The sequence below is a fragment of the Equus przewalskii genome, chromosome 16 (assembly GCF_037783145.1).
Source record: "Equus przewalskii isolate Varuska chromosome 16, EquPr2, whole genome shotgun sequence".
In the NCBI taxonomy this organism is placed as follows: domain Eukaryota; kingdom Metazoa; phylum Chordata; class Mammalia; order Perissodactyla; family Equidae; genus Equus; species Equus przewalskii.
The window spans coordinates 76,011,002-76,034,180 of NC_091846.1; the positions used below are offsets into that span (position 1 = coordinate 76,011,002).

The window sequence follows — 23,179 nt, forward strand, 5'->3', positions numbered from 1 at the left end:
ACCCACAAGAGTGTATTTCGTCGCTGAGACGCAAGAACACTTTGTGCACTGGCTCCTTATGGGGACCACGAGCCTGAGCCCTTTCTGCTTGGCCCGCTCCTTAGCAAGTGACAGCCTCTCACAGTAGTGTTCCCTGTATGTAAACAGGGGTACCCACACTCATCTTGCCAATTAGTTATGAAAGCGCCCAGGGGAGATGAGGACATCTCTCCCCAAACGCCTGCTATTTCATTTAAATGGGAATATAAGATTTTGCAAAATTGTCTAAGGCTGTCCTTTCCTACTTGTTTTCATGATGGTGCAACTTTGATGTGAGTTTTTGTCTCAATGCAAAAATAATACATAACTCATAATAATAAATAATATATAATTTGTAATTCACAATACATAAAGAAACAGTTGCATGCCCAGAAATCAACTATGAACTCTTCTAGGATCTATTCAAGGATCCAAAAGAAGCTACTCAACAAACATTTCTTGACCAACTACTATGATACAGTAACTGTGCTAGGTATGCAGGACTGAGAAACAACAAGCCCAGTCCCTATGTTCTAGGAGCTGTTGATTTCTACCAGTTTTTTGTTACAGTTTTTCCACTTCCTCCAAGGAGAATTGAGGAATTATTCATAAAGGGGGGGAGGGGCACAACTTTTAGAATTATTTCCTTTGCCATAAAATATTGTTGCCTTAAAATGAAAGTGAAATTTTGCTGCCACAGGCTGAGAAAACACTTTAGAGCTGTTAAGTGTCCTTAGGGGTTGTCTAATCAAAAACGTCATTTTATAAACTGATACATTTAATTCACAGCACAAGTTTGCAGTAGAGCTAGACTTAGGGTTCCTTCTAGCCCAACGACATTCAATTAATTTCTTTCTATGTCTAGCTCACCTAAGTTTTCTACATATTTCTCTGAAATCACTTATGCAGCTGTGAAGTGACATGATACTGTATTGTGAGTAATTTCTCTACCTCCTATTCAACTTAATTATGAATTTACTTTGGAGGCGCACCCAACAAGGTTAAGTTAGAGGAACCTCCCCCCCACCACACGCCCATCTTATGAGAGGGCACTTGCCTGTGCACATTTGTACCTTGTTCAACATCCGAGCTCCTAAAATATCAGATACTACATTTTGTATTAGTGACATAAGAGAAGAACCATGAATTATGAAACTAGACAAACTCCAAGTTGATTCCAATCCCAGTCTCCAATTTACCATGTTATTTTAGCCATTCTAACGCCTGGTTCAAAAAGAACAAAGAGCTTGGGGCTGGCCCCGTGGCCGAGTGGTTAAGTTCGCGCGCTCCGCTGCAGGCGGCCCAGTGTTTCGTTGGTTCGAATCCTGGGCGCGGACATGGCACTGCTCATCAGACCACGCTGAGGCAGCGTCCCACATGCCACAACTAGAAGAATCCACAAGACGAATATACAACTATGTACCGGGGGGCTTTGGGGAGAAAAGGAAAAAATAAAATCTTAAAAAAAAAAAAGAACCAAGAGCTTTTCATTAAGTATCTGCTAGAGTTGCTGTATTAGTTGATTTGTGTAAGTGGTTTACCTTAGTGCATGGCACTTATTAGGTGATCAAGAACGGGGAGCAATTATCAAGTGCCCTGCTTTGACCTGGAGTTCTCCATCTTATAGCAGGATACGTTTTTTAAAAAAAAAATTATGAAATGTTCTCTGTATATATAAAATAGGATACAGGGAATAGGGAATGACCAAGGGAGGGGAACAGACATCTGAATATAAACAATTCAATGCAACTTAGTGCCCAGGGGAGATGACAGTGAAGCTAACGAAGCTCAAACTTCAGAGGCCCATTTGCATGGCCACTTCCAAGGCCCTGGTTGCGGGGGACGAAGGGGAGATCCTAGTGACGTTCCCGTGGTCTTGTGCTTTGGAAAAACTTGCAAAAATAAGACAAATTTGCAGTCTTTTTCTTTAAAAGGGCCCTCTAAATCCTCTAAGGTTCGGGCCTCACAAGACCTGCATCCGCCCGTGAGGGCCCACTCTGATAAGAGGTAGGAGAGGGCTAGGTCCGGAGAAGACCAAAAGAGAAAAATAGTTACGGAAGCGCTTTAAGTACTGGAACTCACTCCTATACCGTTAACAACCCTATCAAGCAGACGCACTTTCTTCTGTAAGAACTGCGATCCACAGAAGATCTGGTGGCCTCCGAGCTCTCACTCCCGGGCCTCGGATGCGGGGTGGGAGGCCTCCCGATGCTCCGTGGGCGGAGAAACCGCGGGGCAGCCCACCTCGACTCAGCTGGCTGGGCGCTCAGCGAGTACACGCGAGCCAGCGGCCCAGCGCCAAGGTATCTTGTCCGTGCGGGCCACCGTCGCGTGAGGGACTCCCCGGGCCTCGGTTTCTGCGCATGCCCAGGAGGGCGGGCAGGGTTCCCACTCCCGGGAGGAAGGCGGAGAGCAGGTGATGTGGGAGTCGGCGGGGGTATTTGCCGGCGACACCGAGCGTGGGCCGGAAGTGGAGGAGCCGACAGCGGCGCCGCAGGAGCTCCGGGTCAGACCGTGGCGACGGCGGCGGCCCCTGGGCTGGAGGAGGACGATGAGGAGCGACGGAAGCGGCGCGGGGGGAAGCTGCTGCGCGGCGCCGGGTTCCGTGTCCGCGGCCGACTGCGCAGCCTGCGAGCAGATCTAAGTAAGTGCCGGGGGGTGCCGCCGGGTCCGCTCCCTCCGGGGTTCGCGGGGGCGGCCGGCGGGGCCTCCCCAGACCGCGGACCCGGGCGTGGGGGGCTGCGCGCCCGCCGGCGGCGCCCGGACGAAGCCCCGTCCGCAGCCTCGCCCACAACGGGGAAACTGAGGCGCGCGGCTCGCCGTAGGCCCCCTGGTGCCGTGCCCGCACGGGGACCTGTCCCAGATCTCAGAATGCTCCGTCGGGGGTATTTCCAGTAAAGCGTGCGAGCCGATGCTTAGAAATCCGCCTCCCCGCCCCCGCCCTCCCACGCACGGGGGAAAAGTGCAACAACAGTCTCGGCTCGGGTCCGAGGGACGCGTGGCGCGGTCCTGTTCCCTTCACGTCCCTGACAGGTCTAGACCTGCGAATTCCATGGCAGGAAGTTTGGGGTGTTGCAGAAGCAACGCAGAGCGCTCCATACACTCGAAGTCGGTCTTACTGTAGTTTCTCATGAACGTTTATTTTCTGCAAAATGCATGAGCTGGTGTTCGTACTCCAGGTATCACAGCCAAGAGGTCTTTCTTCAGCAGCTCTTTTGCATGTTTACTGTGTCATAGTAGCCGAATAGAAAGACGCAAGAGGATATCGGCTTTTAAGTTGTGACGTTTGAGCTTCGTTGATCCCCTCCTGGTTTCTTTTAGCGTGGATTAGTACTTATTTTTGTGCATGCTTGGATTCATCACGCATGTTTTGCTAAAAGGTTAAGTTTTATTCCAGTAAATAAGAATTGGTGATTGTTCGTCTAGTGTGATGTCATAATTATCCTACCTAAGACGTAGACTGCTCCTCAGTTCAGTCATTGCTAAGAGACTGACTGTGTGCCAGTCTACTGAAAATACAGAGTTGAGTAAGACGAAGTCACTGTCATCAGGGACCTCACAGTGTGTGTACAGCACGTGAATTACACTATAATAGTAAGTACCACCGCATAAATTTGTACAGACTACAGAATATGGCATGGTTGGCAGTAGGAAGCAGAGGTCCAAGGACGGTCTGAAGGAGTTGCTACCTGAGCTGAGTTTTGACAGAAGTTAAGGCATTGCCCTAATTATTTCCTGTTTGCAAGTACTCAGGTGTTCTCCAGTGAGTCTTATCCATTTAATCCAAGTCTAGCAGAACTTCTAGTTGTACTCCCTTTCACTTACTCTGCTCTAGTAGATGATAAAATGCTTTCAATTTTGGCTCATAGAAGGAGCTGCATTTATTAACACTGTGTATGATGTTTGATCTCAGCAGTTTTTCAATTATGTGTTTGCTGCCCGTTTTACATATGAGGAAACATATATTTAGGGAGGCTACGAGTTGGCAAAAGCTACCCAGCTATTAACAGACCAAGCCTGAAAACACTCCTTTCCCCTGCACCACACTGCCTCCCATGGATGGTTAATTTGGAGTGAGGAAGGTGAGCCAGTTTAGGAATATCTGTAGGGACAGATCTTGGCACATCACCTGCCTTCTCAGGCCCACCTCAGTCTCCTTGTCATCCAAATGAGAGAATTCACTAACGAGATTGTCCTGGGTTAACAATATGACTTAGTGATGGGTACGGGAAACTGTCCAACCTAACATTTTTCTATGATCTCCCCTCTCTTGTCACCTATATCAGGGGAATCTATTTCTGTTGTTCTGTTTTTCATTAATTTTGAACTCAGTTATTACTCAGATTCTAAAATCTTTCTGTTTTACTCACCTCAGGAATATCTGAGGCTGTTATATACCCTTTTAAGAATAGACCTAAAAAGGTTCTAGTTCTTCTAATTAAGACTTTTTGCCCTCAAATGATAGACTTCATGATAAATTACTACGTTTGTGTTACCATCTCTTATAGGTCTAAATTCCGACAGCAGTATGTTCTACTGGAATTGCAAGGGTGCAGTATTTCCAGCACACGAACTGTATGCATTTATGAGCTAGCCTGAGAACATTGTAACATTGATTTTATAAGAAAACAAATTCTCAGTTTCATCCATCTAATTTATAGTGAAGTATTTAGAACATTACTCCCTCAGAAGTGGAAACTCCCTGGATTTTATCATCAGTCTTAAGTCTGACATTATTATTTGCATTTTTAGCCTTGTAGATCCCTTTTTTCTGCTTTTTCTTTTAACCATTTTCTTTCTTACAGATATTTGTAATCTCAGAACAAATTCTGATTGGCTTCCATAGTGACAATAATCTGTCGTCTTTGTTCTGTCAGAGTTGACTATTTGCCAAGTCTTCCAAGCTTCAAATGAAGGGGAAAGCACAAAAATGCTACCATGTTGCTGCTTAGTATAATGTTTGAGTTCACTGCTCAAGCAGATTTAAAGCTCAGTTTAAAATGATGTCTGAGCTATTCAGTTGCTATCTACCATCTCCATAGGCAGTTACTGTTCATTTGTCCCATAGGACTATTAATACACGCTTTTTCATTATTGATGACATGTGGGTAACCATTAGGGAAATAGGTAATTCATTCTGTGGTGTCTCCAACACACTGATAGCAGCTATTTGTGTTTCCATTTCAGCTGTGCAGCTGGCATGGTTTCTTAACTTCCCAATGTCCCGCAGAAAAGGAGATATATTGCAGGAAGGCTGAATCTTAGTTCTGTATTACTTGAAATGTAATTGGAAGCTATGAATTCTCCCAGAGTGCTTAATGAGCACCAAGGGATCCTCATTCTTCCCCTGTGATGTAGATGTTAGCAAGGACACGTGAATTTTTCCACTTCTTACAGTTTTCTCTTGAACTGACACATTGTTCTGTCACTTGTAGGTATATTTTTTAATGTATGAGCAGCTTTTATTTTTAAGCAAGCTTTTCCTAAAATTATCAATTTGAGATGGACTGGGGCCTTTAAAAATAATGGTACATTTATGACTTACGACCTTTTAAAATTTATAATTGGTTAACCTTTAGTTAAATTGTTTTTGGAGAATTCATGTTTAGTTCACGTATAGGTAGAACATCTTTTATAGTTTTCAAAAACATTTTACTATTCACAGAATTAGTAAATCAGTATAAACTGCAATACAGCATCGGCTTCTGCAATTAAAATGTTTTAGAATATTATCATTTAATATTTTCCCGTGAGACCGTTCTTACCTTCATTGACATATAATTTTATCTGTGATTGAAAAATAATGTATTTGTCCAATTTACTCTGCTAGTTATTGGGCTGATAATAATTCAAATGTATCCATTCCCATAGTTTGAGTTTTAGTTCTTGATATATTTAAATAGTAACTTTTTATTTATTTTTAATTTTTCAATAAATCCTGCTGGGTAAAGACCTCATTTAAATAGATTACCAACTTCAGAGGGAGAGCAGTAATATTCTTTGGTGAGGAGGAGGTTGAGGTGGTTGTTCCTCTGGACTTGGGATGAATCTTTAATGTACTGCTTGCCATCATTTACATTAGTTTTTGTTGGAGAAAATAACCTGAGTTCCATTAACAACACAAAGAAAAAGCACTAGAGTTTATGGAAGCTCATGACGTTTCCTTGTATATTTATTTCTAGCTTTTCTTTCTCCCCTCCCATTAATTACACATTCCTGAAATATATTGTGTCTGTTGTTCTATGTAAAGATTGTTTGGCCAGAGTTATTTTCTACAACTTTACCTGTGTGGTCTTTAAAAATAGGTTACTTTGACTATGGTGTTCTGGGAAGGAGACTGAAAATGTATGAGTAACATATTTTACAGACCTCAGTTGAAATAGAAAATCACTACAGCTGCACATCTGAGATTTCTAGAGACCTATTTCTAATCTTGGGTGCATGCTTACCTCTCTTACTAACTTCAGTTACTGTCAGAAGTCAAATAATCAGGGTCTCCAACCTTCTAGTATAATAGAAGTTAGTAAAGACAGTATTATTTATAATCTACTGCCTGTTTTCCAACTCTACTTTTCATTTTTCTCTGTAAAAATTTTTCTGTTGTAAAACAGAATTTGTGAGACCTTAGGGATTATTCAGGTAACTGCTACCTTTTACAAATGAGGAAACTCAGATGCAAAGTAAAAAGGTGATAAGAAAGGGGTCCCCACATTGAACTGTGGACTTGTCTAGTGATCTGAGGGTGTGCAAAGCAGCACCCACAGGGTGAAATCCCGACTCACGGCAATCCTGGGCCCCAGCCCGGGCTGAAAGGTCATCTCTCCAAAGCTTGTTGTATGTTTATGATCCTTGGGAACCTGAAGAATGTCAGGTGTTTTTATTAAAGATAATTCTCTTCCAGCATCTGGCAAGCTTTAGTACCCTGTATATATTATAATGTACAAAAGATTTCAATGTAGTACGTCATTCTTCATTGGAAGGAGACAAGTCTCTGGGGAAAGAAAGGAATGAAGTTATATAGTCAGGCGGTGTGCCACAGTGGTTCTCAACTTTTTGGTCTCAGAATCTCCTTACTTTTTTTTCTCCCAAAGATTGGCACCTAAGCTAAACTGTTGCCAGTCTTTTTTTTTTTTTTTTTTTTTTTAAATTCTTCTCCCCAAACACCCCCAGTACATAGTTGTATATTCTGGTTGTCAGTGCCTCTGGTTGTGCCATGTGGGATGCCACCTCAGCCTGGCCTGATGAGCCACACCATGTCCGCGCCCAGGATCCGAACCACTGAAACCCTGGGGCACCGAAGCCAAGCATGTGAACTTAACGACCAAGAGGATGGCCCCTACATTTTTAAAAATTATTGAGGATTCCAAAGAGTTGTTGTATATGTGGACTATATAGAGATATTTATTGTGTTAGAAATTAAAACTGAGAGTTTATAAAATGCGTATGGTCCCCAACTGAAATTGATTCAATTTAGGATTTTTCGACTGTATGATGGTGTAAAAGCGATACACATTCACCAGAAACTATGCTTCAAATTTTGAGTTTTGATGTTTTCCCGGGCTGGCAGTACGCACTGTGATACCCTCGTGATGCTGGGCAGCAGCAGGGAGCTGCAGCTCCCAGTCAGCCGTGTGATCACGAAGGTAAACGACCCGTACACTTAGAACCGTTTTTACCCATACAGCCGTTCTGTTTTTCACTTTCAGTACAGTATTCAATAAATTTCAGGAGATATTCAACTGTTTATTATAAAATAGGCTCTGTGTTAGATGATTGTGTCTAACAGTAGGCTAATGTAAGTGTTCTGAGCGTGTTTAAGGTAGGCCAGGCTAACGTGATGTTTGGTAGGTTAAGAATATTAAATACATTTCAGCTTATGATATTTTCAACTTCTGATGGGTTTATTGGGACACAACCCCATCGTAAGTTCAGGAAGATCTGTATATAACTTTATCATCTAAAAGTAAGAATAAAAAATCCATTACACATTAATAACATTTTTATGCAAAACAACTGTCTTTGCAAAAAGAATTAACGAGGACTATGACATTGTTTTACACTTTTGTAAATATCTTTGATGTCTGCTTAATAGAAGACAGGCAGATTATCATGTTTCTGCATTCATTCTCATACAGTAGGTTGTTTTAGGTGAAACATATGAAGAAAATCAGGCCCACGCAAACGTGGTTGTAAATACTAGAGGAGGATTTTAATAGTCTTTTCAGATAATTGTGATTATTCTTTGATACTTTTCCAATACTGGTAGTGGTTTCTTAAAGGTCAGTTACAACATGGAATATGAAACCCAAATCAAAGAACTTTTCATCTCTGTTACATTAAACTCCATTGATTTATCTAATAGTGAATTTTTTACTCATGCTTGATTTTTCTGATATCGTTCATTGGTCATTTGGAAGACACTGGTTTGCCGTGTTTGTGTTTGGCAGATTCTTCCAAATGGTGACACATTTAACAGGTTATCAAAAATTACATTTGTTAATATCATCACCACCATGATGCCATCAGAAAAGTCTCTTAAGTCATGGGAAATTATTGGCAACTTCATTCATTTTCCAGAAAATGTCTGTCAGACACCTAAGTCTGAATAACTGTGGTTTGTCAGTTGTCTTTTTAAGTAAAAATGGTGCCACCTAAAAAAAGCAGCTAGTTCAGCTCACAGCTCAAATGTATTTCAGTACACAGCACCAGTGCTTTATATGCCCTCCCCATTTTGTCACACAAAATGTTAAACGGTTATGTACTCATTGGTTAAGATATAATTAAATTAGTAAATTTTACTGCTTCTTCAATGACATTCTTAAGTAAAACCGACCTTTCCCCCTTTTCCTGGTGTTGATGGTAATAAAGAATACGACCTCTCCTACATTTTGCTGCCACTGCCTTGATTCTTGGTAAGGCACCAGCAGTTTTACCCGTAATTGGTTTTGTACCATTAGTGCAAATGTGTTTTAGTGTAACTAGATTACTGATCTTGAAGACCCCTTGAAAGAGTTCTGAGGACCCTCAGGAGTCTGCAGACACCTTTTGAGAACCACTGACATGGAAAGATCTCAGGTTTAATAGGGACCTTCAAGTTCATCCGGTTCAACTGCTCCAATTTCCTCTACGTGATCCTTGCCAAGTGTTTATTTAGATTATGCTTGAATACTTCCAGTTCCCGTGAATAATTGTGCTAAATGAATAAAAATAAGTGGCATAGACAGCTGTTTGATGGAAAATAGGAGAAATTCTTAACCCTAAAGTTGTGCTTTTTCCTGTTTTTAAAAAGTTTGCCTAAAATTCCACTTGTTTTCTATAAGTAATCAAGCATGATGAAATCCAGAGATTACTAAAATTATGTTGTGAAGGACATATAGTTAAGGTTTTGTTTTTCATTTGCTATGTTTAAGGACAGTTGTGATCTTTCTTTGATTTTCTTTGTCTCTTCTAAAATTAAATGAACTTATGTTAAACATGTAAAGTTATCTATGTGCACATCTGTTTTCTGAGTAGGTCTTGAGCTTCTTGAGAACAAGGACCATATATTTATAGTTTTTAAATGGTCTATAGTGCCTGAGCACTATGATTCACATAGTAGGTGTTTGCACATATGTGTAGCATTGTCTTTAATGTTTAAATAGCATGGCAGAATGCAGTGAGAGCTGAGGAGGCTGGGAAACCAACCGTGGGACTGTTTTGGTCAGTGGTCCAGGCTGGGTTTGAGAGCTCCACTGGGGCCTAGGGGTTGTATTCTGAGGACTCATATCATTGAGGGGAGGCATAACTTCAGTATTGATCTCTATTTCTTTTAAGCTTCAGCTTATAGAATAGTTATTTAAATATTTGTCCTTAGAAATGGAACCATTTGTGATCCTTCAAGTACTACATGTATGAGGGAGCCCACGAGGTGAGTCGTGGAGATCAGATGAGTGTGTCCATCTCTCACTCAGTTATCTTAGCAGTCAGCTAACACTGTAGCCAGCATGGGTGGTTCTGACAGCTTCACAGATTTAAATTGTTTTTATTTTTAGTCTTAAATTGGTTATTATCATAATGGGTTAATATTTAAAGACAAGAACCAGGGGCCGGCACAGCAGTTAAGTGCGCACGTTCCGCTTCTCAGCGGCCCGGGGTTCGCCGGTTCAGATTCCGGGTGCAGACATCATGGCACCGCTTGGCACGCCATGCTGTGGTAGGCATCCCACATATAAAGTAGAGGAAGATGGGCATGGATGTTAGCTCAGGGCCAGGCTTCCTCAGCAAAAAGAGGAGGACTGGCAGTAGTTAGCTCAGGGCTAATCTTGCTCAGGAGGGGGAAAAAAAAAAGACAAGACGCAAATGGAGCAGTAAAGGTGAACAATATAATTGTTAACAAGGACCATAAAATTTGCAAGATGTTCATCACCAGACCTGTGAAGATCAGATTGCGTTTATATGATCAAAGTCCTTATGTAGTATATCAAGATGTTGCTAATAGTTCAAAACTATTCTATTCAGAGGAAAACTATCATTTACTTTTTCTATACATTATAATAAAAATTAATCATGCTTTCAATAGATTATTTTATGAGAAGTGCTTACTAATATCAGTGTGACACCTCTAACCACTTCATTTTTAAAAAGCACACAATTTTGTGTGTGTGAGGAACCTTGTCCCTGAGCTAACATCTGTTGCCAGTCTTCCTCCTTTTGCTTGAGGAAGATTGTTACTGAGCTGACATCTGTGCTGATCTTCCTCTGTTTTGTGTGGGGTGCTGCCACAATGTGGCTTGAGGAGCAGTGCTAGGTCCGCACCCTGGATCCAAACCTTTGAACCCCAGGCTGCTGAACGAGAGCGTGCAGTCTCAACCACTACACCACCAGGCCGGTGCCTGCAAAAATTATTTTTAAGGTTGACTATTTTGAATACAAGACCTGTGCATGTTATACTAATGTGTCTATTTTGATACAGTAACGCATAATTAAATTTCAGTTTGTGTATTGTTACACATTGAGCCCCGGAATCAAACCTGTGTTTTTAAAAATTGTATTTGTTTACAAGTCATGCTTTTTTGTCCATAGTTAATACGAAGCATGCAAAACGTTAGGTGAGGAGGAGAGTGTGTTTAATTTTGGATAAGTTTGAAATGTTAATAAAGCATCAGGTACTCAAGGAACAGATAAATTGAGATTGTAGATGGAGTAGACAGATGATGGAAATAATTTGTACACAGGTGTGATAGTTGAAGGCATGAGAAAGAATGAAGTCACTGAGAAAGCAGCTAAGTGGACAGGAACTTGGACGATGCCTCCATTTAGGGGTTGGTCAGAGGGAGAAACACAGGGATTTGAGTATACTTGAAGCTGAGGAAGAGGCATCTTTTAGAACCACTCGGGGATATGTGTTGCAGTGTGGATTGAAAAAAAATGCATTGAGTTTATTAGCAAGTGAGGTTTGCTTTTTAAGAGAGATCATTATGAGAGCTCATGCATCAGATTCTCAGATAGTAGCTAAGGAGTTACCGAGAGTTGGTTCAAGCCACAGATATACAGGTTTTAGAGACATTTGGCATGTGAGAGCTGGTGTGATAGCATAGCAAAGGCAGAACTGAGAAAAGCAAATGTCAGATATTTAAGTTGTAGGCATCAGGTTTAAAACATACTAAGTACTAAGGTATAAGAAGCATGGAAGATGAGAAGATACTGGGTGACTAAGTTTCTGTGCTCTACAGGTCTAATGTTCTTTCCCTCTAACAGCCCTTCTGCTATTGTAAACTTTGATTTAACTTTTAGTATGTTAAACTCACCAGTTCTTGTGATTGTTTACCATGCTCAGATGTTATCAGCAAACACATTTCAGCATGCAGAAGAACCCAGCAAATAGCCCATCTCTTCTGGCAGCACATTTCATAAAATCTTTGGCCCTTGAACATACTTTAAGGAATAACTACTGGCCTCCCTTAGTCTGCACGCCCAGTAGCAGTGGTCTTGAGTTCAGCTAGGCATTCACACTCGCAAGACCCCATAGACCAACCCTGGCACCAGCCTCTCTCCACTTTCTTGAAAGAGATGGGATAGAAAACCCAGCATGCCAGCATCAGGTTTATTGTTCCTAAGTGAAAGATGACACGTGAGTGGGAGCAGGCGCCACTCAGCTGCTTCATGCTCCACAGGAAACAGGATCTTTTCTAACAGTCCGTGGGCATGGCCTCCAGGACTCATCAAACGACACACCAGTTGTAAGTCATATCCCACTCAGAGAAGCCCCTCTTTATACTTGCCACGGGCTGTGTAGCCCTGCTCACTGTCTGCTTAATCCAGATTTAGCTCACCAGTGGGGGTCAAGTTTACAACAAAATGTTGCTTAGAAACATCTGATAACCCACCTTTAGGAGGTTTCCAGGGAAACAGTGCTAGAAGGTTAACCAGAGGTCATTTTTTTTCATGGAGGAGAAAAGGTTTAGGTTTTGTTAACCTTTTGCTCACATTAATTTATTGACAAAATAGTTGAAAAACTGTTACCCTGCTAGCTGTAAGATCTATGCAGTGGACTGTTTTAGAGGGAGTGTTCATTCTCATTGACTCTCTACGTCTGGGTCTGTGTGAAGTTGTTTTTACATGTCAGCGGATGGCTCTAGTAATTTTACTTTGCTGATAGTTTCAGCAAATTTAGTACATAAAAAATTCTTCCTATGGTAAGTTTGCTTGTGCCAGTTCTTTTAAGAGCGTGGTGGTAGGATACAGACTAGAGAGCAGAAATTATTGGCAAATTGGGTAAGGTAAAAATAAGGCAGTCGGTGAGTGGAGGTCTCATTCTAAACCACAGATATTTTAGGAAGTATTAAAGAGAAGTCATGCACACACACTCCAGGGCAGCTTCTGTTAACCTGGTCTTAAAATTGACATATTTGATATTCCGCAAAAGAAATTGACTTTTATTGTGACTTCTACAGTTTAACAATCTGTTATAAGATTATGTTTGTTTATCACAAAGTCATTTCGTTACGGTGAATTTTCAGGAATGCTTTGTGGAAAACTGTACGTTTAATCCCTATTATTCCTCACTGATAGTAGACTTAAATATGCCATTTTCTGATGTCCAGTCTTAAACATGTGTGCCCAGTGCTTATGCTTTCTTAGAAGTCTAATAATCCAGATATCTTGCTGGATTGTTACTTTACAAACATTTTAGTCCTGACTGTATGTAAAGTGGTATACTGTCCGGTAGAGATTCAGTAGTGAAAAAGAGAAACACAGTACCTGGCCTTATAGATGTAAATTCAGTATTGTGTGTCGAAATTAGAAATTAAAGAGGCTACTTTTAAAAAAAAGATAGTTTTTCAAAGTTTGAATAATTGAAACTTTTAATTCTGTAGATTTGATCTATACAGGTTTGTGTGCGTGTGTGTATATATATATATGTATGGTTTGAATTTCAAAATATGCCTCGTGCGTGTATTAGGAGCTTCATATTTTATCTAGTGTTGTAGTCGTTTTTTATAAGAGCTTTGTTTGATTTGAAAGTTGAGTCAGTTCACTCCTAATTATCTAGGTTATAGGAGTGCTTTGCCATATGCCTATCAAATTTCTAGATTTTTTTTTTTTGTCTTATAGGTGCTGGTTAAGTTCTGATGTTGGTGTTAATTTGAGCAGAACACGGTTAAGAATGTACCATTACAGCCAGAAATACTAGTCACAAAGGCAAATAAAGTTAATATATCTATAGCAATTTGTAAATGCTTTTTTAATTAATTTCATTTAATATTACTGACTAGCGTTATATGTAGGCATTTTTTTAAATTCTTATTCTACTGAAAAGGAAATTCAGGCTGGAAATAAGTGATAAACCCAAGATTATTCAGCAAATGTATGGTAGAGCAGACTTGAAGGGTGATGGAATTTTAGTGTTTTTTCTACTACATAGCCAAATAAATGATGTTTGAATTCCTTATCTCTCTGTTTCCTCTGTCGTAAATAATTGGCTTGACTATGGAAAAAAATTAAAATTTTCGCTAAGGAAGTATCTTAAATGGTATCTTCTTTTCCAGAAAATGCAGTGCTTTAGTATATTTGCATTTTATATCCCAAACCTTGTTAATCCTAATCATTACACAAAAATTATTTTATTTTGATATATAAGGTTGATGCCAGAACTGCTTCTGTAGTTTTTAAGTTTGGGTTTTTGTTTTACTGTGCATACTTGCTTTTCTCTAGTTTAACATAGTGCTCATTGTAATGAAAGTTGCTACAACTGGGTGGCAGTGTTGATTTCTGAGAAACTTCAGAAAAATGCTATGCTGTTGGTTTATGTTCAAAGAGAGTCATTTGAACAAGAATTCAAATATGAAAGTGTTCAGCGAAATATAAAGTGTTTCTTGAAATAACAGTGAAAAATCAAATGTATTAATAACGCGTTGTCTTTATTACCAATCTTAACTTGATTCTATGATTTTTTTCAGTGTTTAATTCTAATTGATGAACTGAAATGTCACCTTTGTTGGCTTATGACACCGTAAAATTTTAAAAATCAGTCATTAAAAATTATTTGTTAAATTTAAGAATAACTTCTTTATTAGTTTAGTGGTTTTGTTAGTGGGTAAAAGAGAGCTTAATATTTTTTAAGACTTGGTAAATATATAAGTAGATTACTACATAAGAAAACTTGTAACATATCTCACCTCTTTTGCCTTTTTAAGACAACATGCATAAACTTTTTTGTTTGGTAACAAAAAATTGACTTTTGATAGCTTTTCTTCTGTATTTTCTTTATTTCAGTTATATTTTTGAGCAACATTTTAAAAACTTTTTTCTCCAATAAGTCGTTTTCTTCATTTGTCTCTGGTTCTCAAATACAATTTCTGTATCTTTGTATCACACTTATCCTCCAAGTGTTTATGGCCTTATCAGTATAGCACAGCAATCTGTGTGGACTCACTCGTATGAAATTGCAATAAGGACTGTATAAAAGATTTTGCATATTTCATGGTGCTAGCAATCTGAAATTTCTTTTTATCACATGTGAAAGACAAGTGATTAAACTTTTTCTTAAAATAATACAATATTAGAATTCAATGGTTAATTTGATTTTTTTTAGGAACATTAGCCCTGAGCTAACATCTGCCAATCCTCGTCTTTTTGCTGAGGAAGTCTGGCCCTGAGCTGACATCTGTGCCCATCTTCCTCTACTTTATATATGGGACTCCTGCCACAGCATGGGGTGCCAAGCGGTGCCATGTCCACACCCGGGATCTGAACCGGCGAACCCCGGGGCAGCGAAGCGGAACATGCGCACTTCACTGCTGCATCACCAGGCCGGCCCCTCAGTGGTTAATTTAAATAAATTATTTTTTTAAGTTTAGCTATGAAAACCTCCAGGTAGAAGGGAAAACATTTTATTCTTTCTTGTCCTAGTTTGTTTAATTATAATTTTTTTCTATCATCTGAAGGAGAAAATTGACAAATTATATCGGGTTGGTCTTGATAGGTTAGACTTTGGTAACCACCTCGTTAATAAAATTTGCCCTCAGTCTGCCTAGCTCAGAAAGTCACAGGATACAAAATTGATACACAAAAATCTGTTCTGTTTCTATACATTAGTAACGAATTATCAGAAAGAGAAATTATTAAAACAATCCCATTTACAATTCCACCAAAAAGAGTAAAATAGGGACCAGTCTGGTGGCATAGTGGTTAAGTTCACATGCTCGGCTTTGGCAGGCCAGGGTTCTCGGGTTCAGATCCTGGGCACAGACTTACACACCCCTCATCAAGCCATGCTGTGGTGGCATCCCACATACAAAATAGAGAAAGATTGGCATAGATGTTAGCTCAGGGACAGTCTTCCTCAAGCAAAAAGGGGAAGATTGGCAACAGATGTTAGCTCTGGGACAATGTTCCTCACCAAAAAAAAAAGAATAAAATATCTAGAAATAAATTTAACCAAGGAGGTGAATGACCTGTACACTGAAAACTATAAGACATTAATGAAAGAAATTGAAAATGACACAAATAAATGGAAAGATATTCTATGCTTATGGATTAGAATAATTAATATTGTTAAAATGCTAGTTATGCTAAATGAAGTAAGTCTTACAGAAAAAGACACTATGTGATCTCGCTTGTATGTGGAATCTTTAAAAAACACACACACACAAAAACCCAAGATTAAAGATGCAGAGAAACAGATTCCTGGTTGGCAGAAGAGGGGGGCAGAGTGGGCGAAATGGGTGAAAGGGATCAAAAAGTGCAAACTTCTAGTTGTAAAATAAATAAGTCATGAAGATGTAATGTACAATCTGGTGACTATAGTTACTAATACTATATTGCATATTTAAAAGCTGCTAAGGGGCTGGCCCAGTGGCACAGCAGTTAAGTTCATATGTTCCACTTCAGTGGTCTGGGGTTCGCCAGTTTGGATCCCGGGTGTAGACGTGGCACCGCTTGGCAAGCCATGCTGTGGTAGGCGTCCTACATATAAAATAGAGGAAGATGGGCAAGGATGTTAGCTCAGGGCCAGTCTTCCTCAGCAAAAAGAGGAGGATTGGCAGCAGATGTTAGCTCAGAGCTAATCTTCCTCAAAAAAAAAAAATAATGTTGCTAAGAGTGTTGATCTTAAAAGTTCTCATCACAGGAAAGAAATTTTGTTAAGTATGTATGGTGACAGCCATTAATTAGACTTATTGTGGTGATCATTTTGCAGTATATACAAATATCAGATTATATTGTACACCTGAAAATAATATAATATTATGTGCCAGTTATACCTCAATAAAAAAAACATTGCCCTCAACCTACCTAGCTTACCAGTGGGCACACCAGGATCTTTGGAATCATGCTTATTGGCCTCTGGGCTCTTCTCCCTACAGAACTGAGACCACAGCCAGTCCACTTATGCCCCTGAGCCTCTGCTCCCTCATATAAAGTATTGGGAACATGGCATCAACTTATTTTTCCGTCACATCAAGGAGAATACATGAATGAAGTACCTGGCAATAAATAAGCACTTTTTAAAAAAATGAATATAATTTGATGAATATTTGTGTTTCATAAATATAGCAGTGGAGGGAGAAAGGAGACTGTTGAAAACAGAAAGGACAGGGAGAATCAGAGCAGGTGGTTTGTGGATGGATGGATGTAGGCTTCCAAGGATTCAGCTAGTACCATAATTTATGATGTCATGGATCTAACTTTTAAAATAATAGATATATGTTGAATTACGGATTCTCTCTCTTTCTTTTTAGGATACTTACAGAGAGCTACAATGGAAAAGTCCTGGATGCTGTGGAACTTTGTTGAAAGATGGCTAATAGCCTTGGCTTCGTGGTCTTGGGCTCTCTGCCGTATTTCTCTTTTACCTTTAATAGTGACTTTTCATCTCTATGGAGGCATTATCTTACTTTTGTTAATCTTTATATCAATAGCAGGTATTCTGTATAAATTCCAGGATGTGTTGCTTTATTTTCCAGAACAGCCATCTTCTTCACGCCTTTACGTTCCCATGCCCACTGGTATTCCACATGAGAACATTTTCATCAGAACCAAAGATGGAGTGCGTCTAAATCTGATTTTGATAAGATACACTGGAGACAATTCGCCCTATTCCCCAACTATAATTTATTTTCACGGGAATGCAGGCAACATAGGTCACAGGTTACCAAATGCATTGCTTATGTTGGTTAACCTCAAAGTCAATCTTTTGCTTGTTGATTATCGAGGATATGGAAAAAGTGAAGGAGAAGCAAGTGAAGAAGGACTCTACTTAGATTCTGAAGCTGTGTTAGACTACGTAATGACTAGGCCTGACCTTGACAAAACAAAAATTTTTCTTTTTGGTCGTTCCTTGGGAGGAGCAGTGGCTATTCATTTGGCTTCTGAAAATTCACATAGGATTTCAGCCATTATGGTGGAGAACACATTTTTAAGCATACCACACATGGCCAGCACTTTATTTTCGTTTTTCCCAATGCGTTACCTTCCTTTATGGTGCTACAAAAATAAATTTTTGTCCTACAGAAAAATCTCCCAGTGCAGAATGCCTTCTCTTTTCATCTCTGGACTCTCTGACCAGTTAATTCCACCAGTAATGATGAAGCAACTTTATGAACTCTCCCCATCTCGGACTAAAAGATTAGCCATTTTTCCTGATGGAACTCATAATGATACATGGCAGTGCCAGGGCTACTTCACCGCTCTTGAACAGTTCATCAAGGAAGTAATCCAGAGTCATTCTCCTGCAGAAATGGCGAAAACTTCATCCAATGTAACCATTATCTAATGTTTTTCTTTTTGATTAATGCACTGTATTTTAATGTGTGCAGAATGATAAAGAATGTTCCTTTCTAGAAGTGTGTTATGTCTGTACTTGTCTGAAGAGTGACATTAAACTTTGAAAGGACTTCAGTGCTCTTTTAAGATAATCCAAATAGTTTTTTACATTTGAAGAACTGTAATTCTTGAGATTATTTCATACGTTTTCGTCAAGTCTTTCACTGTGGTTATGTGTCCATATCTTTAGTTTAATGTGCCGGTACCATAGCACATTCAAAAGTTTCTTGTTGCAAAAGTGGTGTAATCTCTGTGACACTTAGATTAATGGTGGGATATAGAAGGAGACATGTGAACAAGAAACCTTTGAGTATTATTTCTTTAGTAAATGTTGGGACAATCATGGTAAACAAATTTAGTTCTGTAAGTGCATTTTTCACCTTAAAAGTTGAAATGAAATGCATGATAGTATTTTATTCCTTAAATTATGCAATGCAATGTTTTTAATGTAAATACCGATGTATATGGTAACTTGGGTTATATCTATTTTTATGTAAACTCTATTTTGTTTTTGGCAAGAGGTGAAATTGAGGCCTGTGTGCAGGTTGCCATTAAATTTTGCTCTGGTGAATGCTGAGATCCAGCTTTTTCTTACAAATAAATGGGACCCCATTTTCCAATATTAACGTACCCTGTTTTGTTAGGTACAGTCTGGATCATGGCATGTAAAAATAGAAATTTAGAATTTTACTGCAGCTTTGATGTGCATATTTGAACTTTTTAACATTTGTAATTTTGGTGGCAAAGAGAATTTTAGCTTCTGTCAATTTTCTAAGTCTACAGCTGAACCACTAATAGCAGTCATAATAAAGGTTAGAACTTGTTTAAGAATTAGATTAGGAAGTCTTATCATTACATGATTGTATATACTGTGTTAGAAAAATTCCCACCTCCGATTTTTAAGTCCCCGTATCTAGGTATATCTCACCCAACTAAAGCCAGGATATTATCTATTGGACTTTCTGAAAATAAAAATTACAAAAACAAAGGTAAAAAAACTATGTTCTTTTTGGTTTAATGTTTCAGTTGCTATGAAATAGAAGAATTCCTACATCAAGAGACAGTTTTATGGAGTCTTATTTATTTATTTTCTACACGTTAGGAATGTGGAATGAAGGCACTCTAGAGCTTTTTCTCAACAGAACCTATTACCACATTTAACAATTAAATGGCTGTAAGTGGAAAGTAGTATTTAGACATATAGAAGAGTGAGAAAAATCTTGAAAAAAAAAGAGTCCCTTAAAACTTGCAGGATTTACCTTAAAAAAAAAAAAACAAAACTATGAGGCATAATTGTGCTAAGTTGTTTTAAGCAGTCCTCAAAAATTAGATGTAATTGAGCTCTGTACGTTGTTATGTCAGCTTTAACATAAAATCGTTTGGATATTTTAGCTGTATTTATTGGCTTTGTGCAAGCAACTAGAGCAGAGAAATAATGGGTCAGTAATCTTGACCTTAATTTAAAACTCTTTCCATGGAGATAGGGCTAGAAATACTTTTGCCAAATAACCTTCTTGTCATTCGCTTTGTGTCAGTATTTAGAAAAGAATAAATTATAGCAAGTATGATTTCTAAAGGATGTTTTTTTATAAATTATTGTAAAAAATCATGTTTTTTTTAAAGTTGGTAATGGGTATTACGGAAGGTGTATTTTGTATGTATAAATTCACCACAGTTAAAGGACACTTTTCATCTTGTCAATCATTGCTGTGTAGAATGACTATCCTAGATAGTGATGTACTGAAAAGCAAAAAGTTAATACAACAAAATGTAGTGTATTTAGAAATGAGCTTACGTGGCACACCTTAGACTTGTACCATTCTTTAAAGTTTACAAAGTACCTTCTTAGGTTTCGTGTAATCATTTTGTCTACTACGCTGCAGAGGAATTTGTCAACTTCAGTTGTAAATATTACGCTGATGAAGTGTAGAAGCTTTTTCTTCATCGGTTTTTGTCCTTAGGCTGCTTTTTTTCTATACTCCAGGTTTATAAACAGTCTTCTTTTTTTTAAGCCAAGACTTCAGAAGTTGTAGAGTACTTGTGCCCATCCCTACCTTCATTCTCTTCTTGGGGGTAAGGAACCTTTTGTCCTGCAGCACAGGGAAGAGGCTGCATATCAAGTCGTAGTACTTTCCTAGTTTCGGTGTGTGAGACCGTTTCCTTAGATGAGAAGAGGGTAGAAAACAAGCTCTTTGTTATCAGGGGTCCCTGGAGCCCATGGCATCATTTTTTTAAAATATGTCTTATTTTGTTGCCAAAGTGATTGGTCCTAATAAAACATCACTTCTTCATGACTCCCTCCTGCATTTGCACCCATCTCTTAGTGGGAGTAGAAATGTGTCTGCCTTGTGTATTAATTTCTGGCTCATTTATGCAAGAGCAGCTATAGGAATTTATGAATGAATTTTAAGTTATTAAGCTACTGAAATTTGGAAATCCTAGATGTATGGCAAGATAGAATTCATTTAGGTCAAAATCCATTATTTTAAAAGGGATTATGGGAAAATGGCAAAAAGAATAAGATATTGCAAAAGATGGGAAGAAACTTTGTAACAGAATAAAGACTACTAAGTGGATGGAAACAACTGGAAAGGGAAATGTGACATGGTTCTTAAATGTAGATCTAGGAAATAATTAACTGATGAGGTTGGTGTAAAGGAAGCCCCAGTGCAGAAGGAAACACTTGAAGGCATTTCTAACCAAGAATGTGACTGGAGCACCTGACCTTGCAGGTACCCAAAGTCTTTGCAAATACTTTGTAAAATTAATATTTTCATTAAAATGGTATTCTTAATTTTGTGACAGGGCAGCTTAAATTTACTTTTTTGTGATGAGCTGTAGACACTTGATAATCCCCCACCTGCCAGCTTTGTTAATGAGTCACCGGACTGATTGTATTGTAACACTTCTTGTTGAGAATTCGTACCACCTGATGCTTTCATATTCATCTTTTATTTTTGTAAGATTTGATTTGAAGTGGGACTAGATTTGTTTGGTGGAATTAAAGAATGAAGGCCATATTCACTTTTATATAAATTATCTTGCAAGCTCAGCTGAACTGTAGCTTTCATTATTGTGTCCCTTTCTTGAGGTTAGGAGTAAATAAGGTAAACTTCTAAAAAGGATGTCACAGAAGTCACTTTTTAAATTAGGTCATGATTGAAATATATTGAAATCTTCCACTGACCTCTCCCCTCTCGTTTTTCCTATTATATTTGACAACAATTATGGAGGCAAAAAAATGAAAAAAAAATTAGTCATAATGCTTTTGGATTATCCACTTAATTTTATGTATTTTCATATCACTCAGGTAAAGTTGGAAATGGCAAAGCACAGACATCTATTTTTTAAATCAATAGTATAGAAAATGAAAAGCACTTCTGTTTATTTATATTACCATATATGCACATCATCTTAGCTAATCAGAAATAATATATTCATTTGAATGGTGAAATAAATGCATTCATCCGAATAGTAGTCAACACATTTTTGCCAAATGGCGCAAATATACCTCCATTTATATTTTGTATCTTAAAAATGTAGTTTAAAGATAGGACTATGTGTAAGAGACACTTTTTTACAAAAAGTGCCATATATACATATGTAACAGGGATGAGTGTGTGTTGTTTAACATAATTTATAGCAATTTCTGTCAGTACAGCATATACTGAAAATTCAAGTTGTTTTTAACATATTTAAGTACATTCCAGGATAAAATAAGTTAATCCAGTTTCATAATGTAAATCATATTTTTGTTATTTGCCATATTTTATTTGAAGCAGTAATAAAATTTTATAACTCCAGTTTGAATGTTACAGTGCATTATGTGCTAACATGGAAAGCAAACATTTACGTTTGTTTTTTTACAATAGATTTCTTTTAAAATATACTTTCTATTTTTCTGTACTGACATATGCAATAAATTGATACATTAAAAGTTTGATTAATGTCTTAAGATAGTTTGTATTCAGTCTTTTTTTTTTAATTTTCTATTAAGCTAAATTATATGGTAGGATATTAAAATTTCCTTAATGGTTAAATAAAATTCCTGAATTTGTACTGAAATTAATTTTTATCATAGTAATGGTGTGGATAAAAAGCAGAAGTTTATATTCCATTCCCTCACATTATCCTCCCACATACGTTTAATTTAGGCTATATTAAATATTTTCTATATATCCGCTGGTGAACGAGGCCCCAAAGCGAATGAATGTAGAAAAGAATGTATGTTAACTGTTCATAGTTATGGTGTCTTCAGATTTCATAAAGTGCCTTTTCACAAAATTCGGGGTTTTTTCCCCCTCCCATTAGCGTTGAATTAATGGTTCGGAATGATTAAAAATGGCCTGATGTTCATTCAGCCTGTGGGGGTCGGTAGCTTGCTTTCCCTAACAAGAAACTTTCAGTGCTTGGTAAGTGTCCACTGGATGATAGGAAGTGTATGACAGACTTGAAATGGCCTCCTGCAAGTGGAGATTAAAAATTTACTTAATTGGGGGGCTGGCCAGGTGGTGCGGTAGTTAAGTGCGCGTGTTCCGCTTTGGTGGCCCGGTTTGGATCCTGGGTGTGGACGTGGAACAAGACAAGAATGTCTACTCTTCCCACTTCTGTTCAACATTGCACCAGTGGTTCTGTTCAGGACAATTAGGCAAGAATATAAAAAGCATCCAGATTGGAAAGGAAGAAGTAAAACTCTGTTAACAGATGACATGATCTTGTATGTAGAAAATCCTAAGGAATCGGCTAAAGAATACCAGAACTAATACACGGATTTGGCAAGGTTTCAGGACTCAAGATCAATATACAAAATTCAATTTTATATCTATACACTATCAATAAGCCATCCAAACATGATAGT

The 23,179-nt window shown here is 38.4% G+C and overlaps 2 protein-coding genes across 3 annotated transcripts in view; both read left to right on the plus strand.

The window, feature by feature from the left end:
- The first annotated feature begins 361 nt into the window (after window positions 1-361).
- Window positions 362-22,276, plus strand: ABHD13 (abhydrolase domain containing 13). Of its 2 annotated transcripts, none has more exons than XM_070579265.1 (2): window positions 362-2,662; window positions 17,238-22,276. In XM_070579265.1, the coding sequence occupies exons 1-2, from the start codon at window positions 2,227-2,229 to the stop codon at window positions 18,269-18,271; spliced, it is 1,470 nt and encodes a 489-aa protein (XP_070435366.1). In that variant the 5' UTR covers window positions 362-2,226; the 3' UTR covers window positions 18,272-22,276. The 2 variants fall into 2 exon arrangements, with proteins under 2 accessions (XP_070435366.1, XP_070435367.1); XM_070579266.1 differs by lacking the exon at window positions 362-2,662 and adding an exon at window positions 3,474-3,612.
- TNFSF13B (TNF superfamily member 13b) overlaps window positions 2,528-23,179 on the plus strand; it is a 79,189-nt gene continuing 58,537 nt past the window's right edge. Inside the window, exon 1 of the mRNA XM_070579267.1 lies at window positions 2,528-2,662. The gene's annotated coding sequence lies outside the window, so the exon portion shown is untranslated. The remainder of the gene's footprint in view (window positions 2,663-23,179) is intronic.